Source organism: Eulemur rufifrons, chromosome 24, assembly GCF_041146395.1.
Source record: "Eulemur rufifrons isolate Redbay chromosome 24, OSU_ERuf_1, whole genome shotgun sequence".
Taxonomy (NCBI): Eukaryota; Metazoa; Chordata; class Mammalia; order Primates; family Lemuridae; genus Eulemur; species Eulemur rufifrons.
In genome coordinates, this window is record NC_091006.1 from 6,384,851 (window position 1) to 6,402,777 (window position 17,927).

The window sequence follows — 17,927 nt, forward strand, 5'->3', positions numbered from 1 at the left end:
GTGTGACTTTGGGCACGTGACTTAACCCATTCCATGAGAGTTATGTCCGACACACAGGACATGCTCTGTTGTGGCTCTCATCACCATCTGTGTCCATGTCTCCCTCGGTGGCCTCATAACTGGCCTTACTCCAGTCTCCTAGTTTGTCTTGGTGGCTCCGTGAATGTTATCCTTCTGGGATTCGTATCTAATCAGGTCACCCTGAGAAACCTCCAGCCCCCACTACCCACAGAACAAGTTCTGAGCTCTTCAGTCTCTCTGCCTTCAGAGCTCAGCTAACACCATGCCCTGCCACTTCTGGGGTCCCCAAGCATCTGCACTTTAGTGGGTTTTGCTCTTGGTGTTCCCACTATATGGAATGACCTTCTTCCCGGGTCACCACCTATCAGAATAGCACTCTTCTTTCAAGGCCTGGATCAGGTGTCACCTGACCTCCGCTGTCCTCGTATCACACTGCCCAGCAATGACTGGCTCACCAGTGTCCCTCTCCAACCGGACTGTGCACTTCTTGAGGGCAGAACTGTCCAAGTTCTCCCCCAGACACTTTGTTTGTCCTGAAACTCAGTTCTCCGGGTCGATGGGAAGCTACCTGAAGACAGATTTCCACTTAGTAGATGTTTAGTTAAATAAGCTGAGGATTCTCAATTGTCTTTGCCTTTGTTTCTTTTCTTTTCTTTTCTTTTTTCATTTTCTTGTTTAACTGCCATTGAAGTTAGAGAGAAGCTTATGGCAAGGGGGTTGTTCCCACTGTGGAGAATGGTTGCCTGTTTCGGCAATTCTGCTGTGAGCTCAGGCTGTTTTTCTCTGGTCTCTGTGTCAGGTTCCATCTGTTGGCACTGGGCCAGACACTAGAATTATAGCAACATTTCTCTTTGGGGGAAATTCGGGATACAGGCTTTCTTATCTTCCCTTTGTTGTTCCACCTTACAGAAAGGAGCAGGCCTCAGCCATCTCAGGCTGGACCTGCGGCCCGGCCCGTGTGGTGTCTGCCTTCCAGCCGCCTGCCACCCACAGAGCAGAGAGGGTCAGATGCTGCAGCAGCTGGGGGAGAGGGATGGGGTTTGCACATCAGTGGAACCAGAAACTCCTCTGTGCCCTTCCATAGCTCAGCCTGACAGCCCTGTCCTCCTGTCCATCCAGTGGGTTGTAGGGGCTACTGTGGACTGGGCCACAACCATTTGGAACAGATTTTGCATGGAAGATTTGAGATTTAAAGCAAAGATATTTTCCAGCAGAGCAACTGCTTTTCAAATGGTCTCGAGTGGATCTGCCATATCATAAAATAGACAGAGGAGCTGTGGATGTTAAATTTGAGTAGGGGGCACCCACCCTCACTCCTGGAACCCCTCAAGGCACAGTGCTGTACTGGGCAGTGGCTGCCTCACGGTCCCTGGCCTCCTGGAGGTGATGGTTCTGCAGAGAGGCTTGGACAAAGGACGGGAAGTCCTGTCAGCTCTGCCTTCAAAATGTATCCCAGATCCTCCAGTTCTCCCCAGCTCCACTGCTGTAACTATGGTCCAAGCCACCGCCCTGCCTTCCACGCGGGGAGGGAGTGGGTTCTTCTCACACCAGAAATCTGGTCATGCTGCTCCCCCATGAGGCCCTCTAAAGGCTTCCTGTTGTTCGTAGGATAAAGCCCGCGCTCACCCTGGTATGTGAAGCTGCATTGAACCAGCCCTTCACGCTTTCGCTCTCTCCCAGCTCCCTCTGCGCCAGCCATGCCCACCCACCACCTACCTGGTGCCTTTCCTTGGAATGATCTCCCTCCTACTCTGGTTGGCTCTTTCTGTTTATTCAGGCCCAAATGTCACCTCCACAGAGAGGCCTTGTCCCCATGGGCTGACCTTGGTTCCCTCCCCTGCCGAGCGCCCCCTCCCCAGTTACTCTCTGTCAGGTTACTCCATTTTGTGGCACCTCGCCCTGTCTCATTGTCTTGTTTTTGTCTGTATTGTCTCTTCCACCAGAAGATGAGCTTCATGAGAGCAGGGAAGTTTGTGTAATCTCAGTGCTCGGGATAGCAGATGGCACGTGGTAGATGCCCAGGACATTTTTTAATTGGAATGAATTAAGTTTGGGAGAGGCTCAGAGCAGTGATCTCCCCCTTTCAGGGGCTATCTGGTACCAGCATTTGGGGGCCAGGCAGGGATGACTCTGTGGAGTCCGGTGAGGCCCAGTAATTTTCTTTGTTTTATTTATTTTTTTTAAGACAGTGTCTTGCTCTGTCGCCTGGGCTAGAGTCCTCTGGCATCAGCCTAGCTCACAGCAACCTCACACTCCTGGGCTCAAGTGATTCTCCTACCTCAGCCTCCTGAGTAGCTGGAGCTCACACCACCGTGCCTGGCTAATTTTTTCTATGTTTAGCAGAGACAAGGTCTCACTCTTGCTCAGGCTGGTCTCGAACTCCTGACCTCAAGTGATCCTCCTGCCTGGGCCTCCCAGAGTGCTAGGATTATAGGCATGAGCCACTGTGCCTGGTCTTCTTTGATTCTCATGCAGTATCAGTGTACTCACACCTAACCATTTTGTTCCCTGCTGGCCTGAGAGGCTGTACCTCCCAGTACTGCCCCTGCCTCTCTTCCCTCAGGCTCCTCTGCAAGAGCAGGTGGTGAGGGCTCTCAGAACCCAGACAGGGCTTGCCGGGCAGCTCTGGCCTGAAATTGATTTCCTCCAGCCCTGCCTGAACCAGGCCCTGACAACAGGGAGGGGTCTGAGCCAGGCCTCCCTGCCACTTGTGGGAGGGAGAATTATACAGCCAGTTGGCCCACAGGCCACCAACCTTTACCCCCTTTCTGTAAATGACACACAATGGCAGTTGGGCTGCGCCTTTGTTTTATGAGTCACCAGTGATAGCCCGTCATAAATTGTTATTTCCTATGCTTTCAGAGCAGCTTTATCAGGCGTCCCTGCGTAGTCCAGGAAGGGATTTGATATGGGGTCAGTTAACACGTTGTCTTGTCGAAATATGTCATTGTGCCCATATAAGGCAAACTCCTTAGGTTACTTTTTACCTTGGCAGAATCACAGGAATGTCAAGGTAACCAGGCCACCTCAGCATAGCTCTGATTCTCACCCGGTCACCTGACGCGCCCTCCCTCCCCCATGACTCACCCTGCAGCTCAGGGCTGTGCCTGCTGCACTTGTGGCTGCTGGAATCCACCAGGGGCCTCCTGGGACTGCCCTTGGTTTTGTATCTTCCTTAGAGTAGATCAAATGGGAGAAGCTACATGAAGCACCTCACGGGGGGCCTTTCAGCAAGCACTAGAAATGGAAAGCAGCCTCGGCGAGGCTTGAGGGGATCTTGTGGGTCCCAGCTCTGCCACTTAGCAGCCCTGTGACCATGGGCAGATTGCTCCAGCATTTGGAGCCTTGTCTGTAAAATTAGAGCACTCAGAACAAATCCTGGTACACAGTAAGCACTCAATAAATGTGTCATTTGTGCAATTATATTAGCATAAGCCTTGTACCCCACCCAATGATGGAAAAAAAAAAAAACAGCTCTTGCTGTCTTCAGCTAAGTCTCAGTCGCTTGAATGGGGCAGTTTGAGATGGTACCCAGAGTCCTCAGTCCTGTTCCCTGCCGTAATGAGAGCACTCAGGACCACTGAGGCCCTCCCTGGAAAACAGCCCACACATTCACAGTACTAAACCTGCCCTGTTCCCCATCACCCCGCCCTCCACACAGAACAAGCCACAGCCACTCCTCCGTTGTTCCAGGGCCAGGAATCAGACCCGCCCCTGTGAGTGGCAGGGGCCCCCTTCTCCTCTGACGTCACACTGCCCCCAGAGACAGCCATCCTTATGACTGCTGTGTGGTTTGGCCAGGCCTTAGTACCAGCCCCAGGAAGGCTTGTAGGTGGGGCAGGCCAGGGTGAGAGTCTAGCCCTGTTATTCTGCCAGGGCAAATGGTTTCACCATTTTTAATGGAGCAATTATGACTCAGAAGTTTCAGTCTCTCTATACTGGTTCCTCCCAATCCTATAATTACTCTTTGGCTATAGAGCCATATTTTGGTTTTTCTTTTTTTTAAATCTTCCCAAGACACTGTTAATATTGTCCATCTTATATGTCCAAGGGTCTTAGGTAGATTAAATATGGTAAAGAAAAAAAGACCCTAAATCCAGAGTGATTTCTTAACCCACCAAAACTGTGTACCCCATACCATCCTAGTGCCAGGCACTAGAACCGGCACCTACTCACCTGAGGCTAAGGGCAAGGTTGGAGAACTCTTAACACACCACTTGCCTCCTCGCAAACTCCAAGCATGGAATTTTTGGTCTGAGGCACCTCTTAGATGGACTGATGGGTTCACTCACCCCCTCATCCAATACTTGCTGAGTCCTGAAGTGGAGCCTAGCTGAGCCTTGGCAAAGGGCAAGCGGGCTGATGAGCACCGAGCACCTCTGTGGGCCGGGCCCCGCCCCCCGCAAGTGCTGTTCCACTCCTAAGTGAGGGGAATTGATCGTGCAAATAAATGCCTTGAATCCTCCCAGTGCTCCAGACTCACCTGCTTTTGAAAAGGGTCTTTTTAACCCCAGGTTCAGAGAGAGAGAAGCCAGAGGGGGCAGAGTATATGTGCAACAAGGGCATGTCTGTGACGCTTGTACGTACCCTGGGCTCCTGTATCCCTGGAGTGGGTCAGGATCACAGATTTCCAGACTAACCTGGCTCCACCCTAGTCATGTCACTCACCCCCAGACACCCTCTCTGCTTTCGCCGTAGTAGGAGAAGGCTCTGACCAAGCCATGTGGACTGTTGGATCAGAACCACCCCCCAAACAAGGAAAAAGACCACCAAGGAGGAGTTGCAGCTGTCAAAGGCAAAACCCTTATCACTGTTAAAGATCACTGTTGGGCCTGGGACATTCACTCTTCTACCAGCAAGGCCTAGTTTGTGAATAATGTGAACACCAGCAAGAAACGAGCTGCCTGCTAGGGAGACGAATGGAGCAAGAAATGGGAGTGTTTGCCCTGCTATGATGCCCCTTTCCTGTGGCACTCTGTACCTGGAACGATCTGTTGGGGAGCTTGGGGGTGGAGGTGGGCATCTATAGCCCAGGGCAGAGGTGTGTGGGATTAGCACTTGCCTAAACTACAGTTCCATCAGTGCCCCTTCTGACCTCTTCTCCCCAAACACCAAGTGCCCCTTGTCTGGATGAGCAAATCCCTGGGTCCATTAGTCCAAACTAAACCATTAATTCTAAAGATTGAGCCTCTTACACACCTGTTAGGATTCCAAGCCACACAGTCCCAAGGCCAGAATTGACTTACTTGGCTATCTTTTTGAAGGATCAAAGTTTAAACCAGATGATCTTTAATCCCCACCCCCACCCTGAAACCCGAGCTTAGCTGTAAGTAAATGGGGTTTTTGTAGCTCAAACTCCCTGTTCTTCAGGTGAAGGGCCCTGTGTGCCCGATCATTTCACAGCAAAATGCCACATGGGGCCAGAGGAGGTGGAGGGCAATGCCCCAGCCTCTGCTGCTGCCCTAATTTTAAAATGCCTTTTGGGAGTGGAAGTTTCCTCTGCTAAAGGTAGCTATTTCAAGGTAGGCCTCACCCATCTCCTCTTCCTGGTGAGAAGCTCTGCTTGGAGGGCTGAGCACTGCCTTCTTCCTCTGCCCTGTTGGCCACCCTGCCTTCAGTTCAGACCCATGTCTTCCTGTGCAAGCAGACTGTGTGAGGAGGGCAGGCTCTTCTCCCTTAGCGAGGACCCGGTTCTGTGGAATGTAATCCGAGTAGCTTTGGGTGAGTGGGTTGGTTGGTTTTCTGTGTGTGGGCTGGCTCCGGAAAAGTCTGTTTGAGAAAAGAGACAGGCTCAGACTGGGGGCCTCTCCCAGCCCTGGGCTGACTATCCCCCGTTCCTCTGGGGTTTCTTTTAACTCCAAGGGTCCAATCTAGTCCAACAAATCTAGTGGCAAGGCCTTTCTGATTCTACCTGGGCTTCAGATCTCTCCTTTATGGAATGAGGGGGTTAGATTAGAGTGGTGGTTCTCAACCCTGACTTCGTATTAGACTCACCCGGTCTTTGTAAAATGTCATTGTCCAGGACTCACCTCCAGGGAATTTGATTCATTTGGCCTGTGGTGAGGTTCAGGCATTTTAAAAAAATCTCCTAGGTCCCATATATTTATTGTCAATTGATTTGCAGCAAAGGTACAAGACAATTCAATGGGGAAAAGATAGTCTTTTCAACAAACAGTGCAGGAAAAACTGGATATCCACCAGCAGAGAATGAAGGTGGATCCTACCTCACACCATATACAAAAATTAGCTCCAGATGGATCAAAGACCTAACGTACAAGGTAAAACTCTTAGAAGAAAACACAGGTATAAATCTTCATGACCTTGGATTAGGCAATGGTTTTTTATATATGACAGCAGAAACACAAGCAACCAAAGAGAAATAGATAAATTAGACTTCTTCAAAACTGAACACTTTTTTGCTTCAAAGGACACTATTAAAGTGAAAGACATACTACAAATTATATATCTGGTAAGGATCTAGTGTCCAGAATATATAAAAAACTCTTACAACTCAACAATAAAAAGATAAGCCAGTTAAAAATAGGCAAAGGATTTGAGTAGACATTTCTTCAAAGAAGGTATACAGATGGTTAATAAGCCCATGAGAAGATGCTCAACAGCATTAGTCATTAGGGCACATCAAAACCACAGTGAGGTACCACTTCACACCCACCAGGTAGGTATAATAAAAATCAAATAATAACAAGCATTGGCAAAGATGGGAGAAATCAGAACCCTCACGTTGCTGGTGGGGTTGTAAAATGGTGCAGCCTCTTCAGAAAATAGTCTGGCAGTTCCTCAACTTTTAAGCATAAAGTTACAATGTGACCCAGCAATTCCACTCCTGGGTGTATATACCCCAGGGCAATCGAAAATATATCCACATAAAGCTTGTACATGAATATTCATAGCAGCACTATTCACAATAGACAAAAGGAAGAAATGACCCAAATGTCTATCAACTAATGAATGGATGAATAAAATGGATAAATAAAAAGATACGTCCTTTATCATTCAGACATATAAAGGAATAAAGTATTAAAATAGGCTACAACATGGATGAACCTTGAAAACATGCTAAGTGAGAGAAGCCAGACTCAAAAGACCATATACCGTATGATTCCATTTGTATGAAATGTCCACAATAGGCAAATCCACAGAGACAGTAGGTTAGTGGTTGCCACGGTCTGGGCAGGAAGGAAAGTGGGCATGACTGCTAACAGTTTTGGGTGATGGAGATGTTCTGAAATTAGTGGTGATAGTTGCACAATGTCAACTAGAATATGCTAAAACTGGATTTTGTGAATGTCAAAGGGTGAATTTTATGGTATGTGAATTATATCAATAAAAAAATACTGATTCTTCAAATGGTGTACGTGTTCTAAAAGAATACACGCACATCTATGATCCAGCAACTCTGCTACTAAATTATATAAGTTATCTGCTGCTGTGTAACAAATTGCCTCAAAGCTTAATAGCTTAATATATATTCATTATCTCAAAAAGAAAGAGAAGCTTCCAGATAATTCTGATGCACAGCCAGGATTGACAACCACTGGATTTGAAGGATCTCTGGAAGCAAGAAGCAGCAGATCTGATAATTACATTCCTTTACTCATTTGGGAGTTTGGTAGCTACCCTAAGGAAGGGAGGTTTGAGGACAGCCACTTTGTGTCAGCCCCAAGAGTGCGGCCGTCAACTCAGGGAATCCTGGAAGGGTCTGACTACCAACCGTAGTACTAATACCAAGGAGTGGCACCTTCCGGAATAGTAACGAATAGCATCGGTTGACCACTTACTTCCTGCCAGGCTGTGCGTGTAGTGGTTTTTATGTTATCCTTTTGAATATTCGTCCTCGTTTTGCAAAGGAGGAAACTGAAGCTTAGAGAGGTAAAGTTCGTTTTCTGAGGCCACACGCACTTAACAAGTGGTGAAGCTATGATTTGAACCCCTATTTGTTTATACTTGAGAGCCCTTGCCGTGCTGCCCTCTCTGAGCAGATAGGCTTTCTGGAGGCTTTGTCAGCTCCTCAACCTGCCTCTTTCTAGCCCACCCGTTGCTGCCCACGTCTGGGTCCAGCTCTGCTTGAACCAGGGTCTCTGCAAGTCCAGGGGCCTCAGAGGCCTGAGCAAAATGCTGTTGAGGACTCTGCTCTTCCACTGGAGTGGCAAGCCCAGACCATTTTCTTCCCTGGCTTGTCTGTATCCCCAGGATTATTTTTGTTAACTTCTGAAAGCAAGCAGTTTTATCATTATGTAGGGACCCTCACTAGTATAAAATGGGATTAGAAACCGTGAAGTCCTAAACAGCTGCACACCCACCCCTATTCCATTCATTCTTGGATTTATCGAGCAGCTACTATGTGCAAGGCACCATTCCAAGCAGTGGGGTCCTACAGCAAACAGGGCCCTCCCCTCGTGGAGCTACTTGGGAGGGAGACTGGTTATGAACGAGGGACACAATTTCTGACGGTAATAAGTGCAGTGAATAAAACACCACAGTAAAGTGATGGCAAGGTCAGGGAAGGCCTCCCGGGATGATGACATTCGAGGAAAGTCGTGAGTGATGATACGTAACCAGCCCTGTAAAGAGCGGTAAGAAAGTTCAAGCCCAGCGTGTCTCACGAGGGAGGGACTGTGCTCCAAAGTTGGTCTGTTGCAGCAGCAATGTGCACGCTTTCTGGTGCCTCTCAGAGCATTGGCCAAGGCTGGAACATTGGCTGTGGGGGGCCCGGGGCGGGGTAAAGCGCTGGTTTCTGGATGGACACGCAGGTTCTTAGGAATGCTCACTACTCTACTCTGCAGTATTTATACCTCTCCTCCAGCTGGGAAGTCAGAGCTTTTTCATGTAGGCTGAGAAATCTCCGAATAAGGCAACTTCAGGCGAGGTCATAAGCAGCATTCCATATTTCACTGTAATGGCTTTCAGATTAGGTTATGTCCCCGTGGGGTAGGCGCACACAGCTTGCCTGCTTGGCCCCCGGCTGGGGTTGGGTGCTGGACGGGCAGCGCCTCGTGTCCTTGCTCTGTAGTAGCACTAGTGCTGATTACCCGCGCTGGCGGGGGGTCTGCATCCCACGTTGCTGTGCCCATCTCATTTGTGGCCATGTCGTCGTGACCAGTTCATTTTCTGTTCTCTCCGCCTAGTCCAGGGTTTTTTTCTCCTTTAGGATCTGAAGGCAAATGGCTCTTCACAAAAGTGCTCACATGTACAGTCTTACCAACTCCCTTGCCGGGCGATTGCCGCTTTGCTCGGGCTGCTGGTAACCCAGATTCCAGACGACTTAGCCACTGGGCTCTGAAAGCGCCTTTAGAGTTGACGGTGAAGCCCGGGGGAGCGGTCTCTGCTTTCAGGAACTGAGAAGATGCCCCCCTGGGGCCTGGCAGTAGCCTGGCAGATGGGTGATAAGAAGGGTGGATGCCTACCGTAGGAATAAATAGCTGTCCCTCCCCTGTGTCCAAGGCCTGGACACCCTTCCTGAGGACCCGTGGAAGTAAGAACCATGGGCGGCATCAGAGGCCACAGCAGGCAAGGTGGGAGTTCAGGAGGTGGGACGGCGCCCTCCCCCTCAAAGCGGCTGATGCCCCAGAGGAGCGGCAAACCCAACACGGTATTTCAGAGACGAGGTTTGAGAACTCCCAGGACTCCAGGGAGCCCTGTCTGGCCTCCGTGTTCCCTGGGGGAGCTTGCCATGGCCAACTGCAGTCAGCCCTGAGCCTGGGGAAAACACACGCAGCCCGGTCCCTCTGGGCCAGCCCCTGGCCTGTGCTGTCCTGCTGAGTGGGTGGGTGTACCTAGTAGCTGGAGGCAGAGGATACAGCCTGAGACAGTGAACAGTTTTCCCTAAAATCTTGTCAAGTGCAGTCGACGGAATCCACCTGTGAGCGTCTGCCAGGCAGACGGGGAGAGTGAAGCCTCCGGCCCTGGTCCAGGTCCTGCGCTACTCAGAGTGAGCAAGCTCACCCAGCCTAGGATCCGTCAGCCTGTTTCTAGGCCCAAACTGAATTTACAAGAGACTCCTTTTATCCTGGGCTTAGTGCAATTCCAGCTTCCAACAGACATTTCCCTCCACACCGCCCCCTTCGGCACCAGAACGTGTTTTGTAACAGGACGTCAGGAAGAAAGGGGAAGGGAAATTTTTCCAGCTGGGTCAGCCACATCCCACCAGAGTCCTGTCTTCTCCTCGTGCGCCGTCGCTCTGCCACTGGGGCGCCACTGGGTTGCCCTGTGTTTTCCCAGTGTTCGTTACTGACTCAGTGACAGCCCCAGAGCAGAGCGCTTTACCTCTTTGGGTTGGGGGAGGGAGTCATTGATGAATGGCTCATTAAAGCCCACTGCTGCCACATTCCTGCTTGCTTAGGTCACCTCCTGAACAATATCCATCATTCATTCACCCAGCCGCCCCACATCCTGGCGGCTGGGAGGGGTCCCTGTGACACAGGAAGGACTTTATGGCCAGTGATCCTAGGTCCCTTCCCCCTCCAGCCCACAGTGACAAAGCAGAAACAACTCTTGGGGACTCCCTGAGCCCACCCTGTCCAGTTCCCCATGGGTCTCAGCACATGGAGTGGGGACAGAGGACCCCAAACAAAGCAACACGCTTGTCTTTCTTCTTCCTCCTTCTCCTCTGTCTCCCCCCAGTCACACCCTGTGCTATTTTAGCAACCAGAGAGTATTCTTTTAACAGGCTGCCAGTGTGCAGGGGCAAGTTCTGAAGGCTCCTCTCTGCGGTTTTTTCACGTGTGTTCTCAAAGACAGATGTGTCCACATCCTTCCTTCCTCCCTAGATAGGTCAAGGGCTGGGTGCGAGCTCCCTTCGCAGGATGGCCAGGAACCGAGAGCAGCAGGGGCACTCTTGGCGCTGCTTTGCCTGCCTCACCCTGCCCGGGCCACCCTTTAAGCAGCAGGCGAGTCTGTGGGGCGCTGCCTTGCCTGCCTTGCTTTCCAAGCTCGCCTCCGGCCTGGGGACTGAGGTGCAGCCAGGGCCTTCTTGACTTGGTTCTGCCATCTCCCCCTCACTGCGCCGGACCACGCATTCCACTCAGATGTTGTGGAACCAGTACCTGCCCCATGTTTGTGTTTATTAGCCGTGTGACATCAAGCAAGTCACTCGCCCTCTCCTTGCCTCAGTTTCCTCATCTATCAAATAGAGATGATAGTATTTCGTGTGATCATGGGGCTGAAGGTTTTAAAGAGTTGCTAATATGTAAATAGTAAGAACTAGCAGTTGTTACCTTTAATATGCGCCCCCCCCCGAATGTACATATGTGTCTGTTTTGCTTCTTCCCGCGTCCAGTGCGTAAGAGGCCCCCGAGCCAGTGTTCGCCAGCCAGGCGAAGGCGTCGAGTGCCCCTTAGGTGAGGTGCTGGGGCACGGCCGCTGCCACGTTCCAACTGGTCGGAGTCGGTGCTGCCCCTGGAAAACGAGCCGTGTCAGCGAGGCCCGTGTTTTCTGCCTTTCCTTCCTCTCACGGAGGGCCAGTAGCTCGCGTTCCTCCCAATGAAATCGAAACCTTGAGTTTGCATTTTTTGGTCACATCCTCCTCCTGCATGAAGGAAGTTTCTCTTGGAGGCTCTTTACCCTCCTCTTCTCCTGGCCATCACACGTTGACCCTTGCCCCCTTCAGCATTTTCCCCACGCAGCAGGGGACAGCATGGCCTTAAGAAGGCCCCACAAGGCCGGAGATGAGCCTTAGGCTCTCACTCCCTTCTTTTCTCCCTTCTGCTGTAGGGCCTTTGCGCGTGCTCTTCCCGTTACCTAGAAAGCCTCCGTTATTTTTTCCTTAGTAACTCCTCATCCTTCAGCTCAGAGTTTGAGAATTACCTCTTCAGGGACCCTTTCCTGTGTCTGCCCCTGCCACTCAGTTGGCACTCTCCCACCACGCCGAACACGCTCTCCAGCCCCCGTTACAGGGAGGGGGACAAATGCAGCATAATACCTAATCACGTGGCCTCTGGAGCCGGAGTACCTGCTTTCAGTCCAGCTCTGTAACTTTCTAGGTGTGTAACTGATGCAGGCAAGTCCTTCACCTCTTAGGCCCTCAGTTTCCTCATCTGTAAAATGCGGGCAGTAATAGCACCTGCCTCACAGAATCATTGTGAGGAAGAGAGAAGTTAGTACATGACAAAGTGCCTGGAACGGTGCCTAGTACGCAGTTGACTCTATGGAAGTTACTGTTATTCCCGCTTTTCCTAAGGGTGTTATTTCTGTAGTTGAGTAATTGCTTGATTAATGAGATCGGACTGGGCACTCCACAGAGTACAGCTTGTGTCTGCTTTTGCTCACTGTTATGTATTCAGCACAGGACCTGGTCCTTCATTGACGCTTAGCAAATGCTTTGTTGAAGCAATGAGTGTGGCCCAGGCCCTTGTGGAGCAGACGGGGCCTGTGCAGGTCGGGGTCTGTAGCTCACATGGAGAATTCTGCACGGTAGAGGGAGCGTGGTGGGCGCACGAGGCCTCCATCTATGGAAACCACCTCTCCACGCGATCTGCCCCACACATCTTAGTCTAAACCCGGTAGGGAGAGGCAGCGTATAAGCACAGTGTAATTTATGTAACCAAGTAGAAAAAGTGATGAATTTTTAATGTCCTACATGAACTCCAGCTCCTACTCGCCGGTCTCACTGCATGGAGAAACAGCTGTCCGTGGTTGACTTGTTCACCAGAGGCTAGAGGTGTCAGTAGATGCCCCTCATCTTGCAGGAGGAGAAAACAGGACCAAGAAAGGCACAGAGTGAGGGTGAGAGGCCATCACTGGGGTTCCTGAGCCTGTGCCGGGTTCAAGTTCAGGAGGGAGTTCTTCCTCCTCACCATCCAGGCTAGGCAAGCGGGTGTTCTCCCCCAGCACCTGCTCTCTGTTCTGCCTGGGACTCTGCTTCCAGTCAGGAAGACAGAGCACATGGCAGAGTTAGCATTTATTTAAAAATAGACCTTTCTTTGACATATGTATAACACTGAATACTTTAATCTGCCAGGCACAGTGCTAAGTGATTTACTTGCACTATTTTGTTTAATCATCATCTTAAGAGGAGAGATTATGGTCCCCATTCATCAGCGAGGAAAGCAAGGCTGACTGCTTGCCCAGGGTTACGGCAGATTGCCTCAGTGGCAGAGGCAAGGTTTGAATCCAGGTCTGTGCGACCCCCAAGGCAGAGCTCTCGTTTACTACCCAGAGAAGATGAGCAAGGGGGGAGGGACGAGTATATGGAGGGTGGATAGTGCAGCGACCCTGTGAGGACAGGCGGCCTGAACCCGAGGGGCAAGGTTTGTTCAGAGCTCCACAGGGTGAGGAGGGGACCCTCTGCAGAAGGTCTCTTGCAGTCCCATCTTTTTTCCAAACCTCGGGGGTGGGCTGAGGGCCTTTGCAGAGAAGGCGAGGAGCAGCCAGAGTGCATGCGTGTGCATGTGTGTGCGTGCCTGCTTCATGCCAAAGACTGTGTCAGATGCTCAAATGCATTTTCCCCCCAGTTTAATCCTTAGAGCAACTGCAGGAGGTAGATTCTGACAAATCTACCTTACAGGGAAGGAGACAGGCTTAAGCAGGTAAAGTCATTTGATTGGAAACATAGAAGAGTAAGCAGAGAGGCTGGCATTCAAACCCAGTCTGTGCCTGCTCCGAGCACACAGGAGTAATCCACACAGGCCGAGGCGGTGGGGTGCTGTTCACAGGCTGGGCCCTCCCTGCAGACCAGGTGCCTAGATGGGCTCCGGCAACACCAGCACCAGGGGGACCGGCCCTCTAGGAGCAGCTGTCTTGCATCCTCAGGCTGTGGGGTGTGACTTGGTCACTTTGCTGCCCAATAGCATCTTTTAGGCACATGCGAGAGCAGAGCCCCAGCATCTGTGGCCACTTCTTGCTGCTGCCCTCTGCTCTACAGGGCTGCTGGGCTCCATGCCCGTGTCCCACTTGCCGATGAGGCTGGCTGTGCTCTGGGCATTATAAAGGCATGTGAGACATACTTCCTATTGCCTCAGAGCTCACTTATGGTAGGAGAGAGAGCTCATGTGCATGTAACATCCAAAAAGATAAAAAATGACTGGAGGATGCCGCCAGAGAGCTGCCAAGGGCTGTGTGGTGGCGAGGGCAGGCAGGAGCAAGAGAAAGCACTCTGTGGAGGAGGTGGGCAGGACTTCTGACCCAGGGCAAGGAGGGAGGAGACCCTGGGAGGCACAGGGCCCTCTAGAGAGCTGCCACTTACTGAGCACCGCCGGGCGCTCTGCAGGCGTTATTGCCTCGAGTCCTCACGCTTACCACGACCCAGGTGGTATCTTCATCGCCATGTTGCGGAGGAGGAGACGGAAGTTAGGAAGACTGGGTAACTTGCCCCTGTGAGTGGTGTAACCAGCGGTCTAGCCCTGGGTTGTCTGAATTCGGAGTTGCGTAGGGGAGGCACAGGAGATGGGGCTGGGAAGGCGAATCGGTGTGTTCCTTAATGAGAACCTGCTTGTGGCTCCTCCCCTCAAGGAGCTCACAGCTGGGGTGGGGGGCGGATGGACGAGGAAACACAACTGTTAGAGACCAGCGAGCAGGGCGCTACGGTGCGGTTTGCACAGAGGGGGCCATCCAAGGCAGAACCAGGTCAGGGGAAGCTAGTGGTGCGGGTGTCCTGGAGACGCTATGCTTGGGCCGAGTTTTGAGGGGTGGGTGGGTGCTGGCTACATGGCGAATCAAGCAGGGCAGAAGTATCCTTGGCTGAGGGAACAGTATCATGCCACCAGGAGGAGTCTCTGTCTCCCAGGCAGAGGAACTTTCCCTGTTGCTGAGAGGCAGGGTGGGGGTGGTCTAGCTGCCTCATGCCGAGTGCACACTGTGGTACAGCTTATTAATTAGGCAGCTGCTTTGTCTGGGAGAGGACCTTGTGTCAAGTCCCTGTCTGAATGAGCAGGACTGATGTCAGTTGTCAAAACACATGGTGCTTGGCCAGAGGCTCTGTAGAAGCCCCTTGTCCCCTACATGGCCTCAGGCTGCACTGTGGGTGTGGAATGTGCTCTTGCATATCCCTGGCGGTCTGCCCACTTCTACACCGGCCCCTGCAGATGGAGGGGGCAGGGTGGGGTGCGGGGTACAGAGGCTCCTGTGAGAAGCAGAGACTTGGGGTTTTTCCCAGACTGCTGCAGGAGGGTAGGTGGGCTGGTTTCCCCAGAAGACGTCTGGGCGTGCTGGTGTTACTGATCTGAGATGTTCTTGTGGGCCTGATGTCTGGTGACATGGACATGCCCCAGCTTGCAGGGGGCACCCACCTGTCCTTGGGTGTTCTGCCGTCATTATTGGTCTGTTCTGGTTTGGGATGTAGACTTCTTGTTCAGGACCCTCCCTACCTTCCAGCCCCTTCATCTTCCAGCTGATCCTCAGAAACTTTCTCCTCAGATGTGGCTCCCTGACCCCGGTGGAGTGTCTGCCTCCCACCAAATTGCTTCCAACAAAACAAGACAGACAAAACCTGTGCCCGAGTCAGCACTCCCTCTGAGATGCACTGGGTCTCAAGTTCCGTGAGGGCAGGGACCCTGCCTGTTGTTTCCGCAGCTCCAGGCCTGGTGCACCGTCAGGTTTGCGTGACCGAGCGAGCAGACCGCTGTGGAGGCACCTTTGTCGGATGCGTGTACTGGGCTCCCTCACGGCAGCTCGGTGTTGTGGAAAGAGCACTTGTTGCCAAGGTTGGCAGACGTGGGTTCAAATCCAAGCCCTGCCATTTACTATCTGGGTGATCGTGTGATGGGTTGTTAACCACCCTGAGCCTCAGTTTCCTCATCTTCGTGCCTGGGTCACTGTGAAGATGGGAAACCGTGTATATAGTGTGGATCTAGGGCCTGGCCCCAAGCAAGTGCCTGTGGTGACCGCTGTTCTCCTGAGGCCAGGGCAGCGGCCCAGCGCTGTGGTGGCCCCGAAAGCCAGGCCGACTCTCACGCCTTGTCCTGCTCCTGCAGACCTTCACGGCGTGGTGCAACTCCCACCTGCGGAAGGCCGGCACGCAGATCGAGAACATCGACGAGGACTTCCGAGACGGGCTCAAGCTCATGCTTCTCCTGGAGGTCATTTCAGGTGAGGCTTTCACTGCCGCAGTGCAGCCCACACCTGGAACAGGTGCCCTTTCACAGCAGCCCCCAGCGACGCTGTCCCCCAGCTGTCCCATCGCTGCGAGGGAGGTGGGGGTTGGAGCGGCTTGGTGGGCCAGCGGGGAGCAGAGGGCCTGGTTTTGGAGAGCAGAGGAAGCTCTAAAGCTTCTCCCCGCCCCCCTTTGTCTTTGTGTGCCTCTCTCAGGGGAGCGGTTACCTAAGCCGGAGCGGGGGAAGATGAGAGTGCACAAAATCAACAACGTGAACAAAGCACTGGACTTTATCGCCAGCAAAGGCGTCAAGCTGGTCTCCATCGGGGCGGAAGGTGAGTTTGAGAGGAGGCAGCCAGGGTCTAGCTCGGTTTCTGACCTTCAGGTTCTGAGGCATGACATCTGCACTCTGAACAGAAGTTTCGTCTGTGGCAGAGCACTTGGGGCGCTTAAAGCCCCACTACGAAGTCGGCAGGGATCATAATGACTGCCCTTGATATGATGTTGGGCTCACAAGCTCCCCCTACTCCACAGAAGAATTCAGGCAGGTGCAGTCCAAATCTGGGAGGTGCAATGCCAACCTTGAGGGCCAAGCTCTCCCCACAGGGGGAGGAATGGCTTTGACTCACGCCAGATTGCCATCACTAGTCCTCGTGCTGGCCCATTAGACAGCCACAGACATGTGACGTGGCTTGTCTCCATGCCAGGAGCACCTTTGCTCTTATGCCTTTGTCTCTATGCGGGGTTTGGGGGGAGGGGGGAGACACGAGGGGCCCTTTGTCAAGCATTGGGGCAAGGAGTGCAGGTCCAAAGGTCAGTGCCAGACTTTGTTCTGGGTGCAGAAGCTCAGAGAGTTTGTTCCTCTGAGCACCCCAGGATCCTTCTGTGTGGACACCCAGGACCATGATATACCACCCCCAGGCCCTCACACTAGAGCGGCAGGCTCTCAGCGGGGCCCAGCTTGAGCTCCCAGGCGCTTTCGGAGATGAGGCGAGGCCTGATTGAGCCCAGCAGCCTGAGCTCACAGTTCCGCTCATTAGTCAGAGCAGGGTTTCTACACCCTGACGTCCATGTTGTCCCAGCTTTGAGAAAAACAAAGAAAACTAATTGCCGTTAATGACAGGGCTCTGAGAGTGTGGCCAAAACTTCGGGCCAGAATGTGTGTACTGAGTTCCAGGGCTCTGCCCCAGCCCAGGACCTCTCCGAGGAGAGGTGCCAAGCCTTGCATGCCACAGTCGAAGGTGGTTGGTGTTTGTTTAAAAAAAAAAAAATCAAAACCCAAAAATTCAATCGGGCCCTGAGATTTTCTGTCCTTGCATGGATCTTTCCTCCGGGCTCTGCTCCAGCCTTCTGCTTCTCACAGCTGCATTTATTTTGCTCACATGCTAGTTTGTAAATACAGAAGGGGTTAGAAGAGAGACCCGTGGCAGTCATCAGTTTTCATTTGGAGAAAAACTCAGTCTAAAAATGTTCTCTGTTCATGGCCAGATTGGTCCGTTCCCAATCCCTATGAGCTTCGGGCCTTGGGACACAGCTGGAGGGCAGCGTAATGGAGACATTCCTTGGGGTTCAGAGCACCTGAGAACCCTTGCCCCTGCCCTGTCTCCTGTCCCTCCACATGATCCAGCAGTTGCAGGAGCATGGCTTCCTTGGGGTTGTGGAAGTCGGCAGGAGCCGGAAGCACAGCTGCAGGTCAGAGAAGCAGCTGGTGGATGTGTCATGAGAGACACTGTCTTCCTCCCCTCACAGGAACTCTCTAAGCCCTGCGTGACCAGTTGCACCTGTAGCCGGCTGGGTGTGGGAGCTGCGGCCTCCCCTCCAGATTGTGCTCCTCTCTCGGGCTCTGAGGGAAGAGCTGCCT

General features: G+C 52.3%; 1 protein-coding gene across 17 annotated transcripts in view; it reads left to right on the top strand.

The window, feature by feature from the left end:
- ACTN4 (actinin alpha 4) overlaps positions 1 to 17,927 on the top strand; it is a 71,040-nt gene that overhangs the window by 27,908 nt on the left and 25,205 nt on the right. For 15 of the 17 annotated variants that reach the window (XM_069457717.1, XM_069457721.1, XM_069457728.1 and 12 more), the window contains exons 2-3: positions 15,948 to 16,062; positions 16,282 to 16,401. The exons of 1 other annotated variant lie outside the window; for it this stretch is intronic. In XM_069457717.1, the coding sequence (XP_069313818.1) occupies positions 15,948 to 16,062; positions 16,282 to 16,401 (235 nt within the window). Of the gene's footprint in view, positions 1 to 15,947; positions 16,121 to 16,207; positions 16,402 to 17,927 lie in introns of all 17 variants that reach the window. One more of the 17 variants, XM_069457715.1, reaches the window with a different exon arrangement.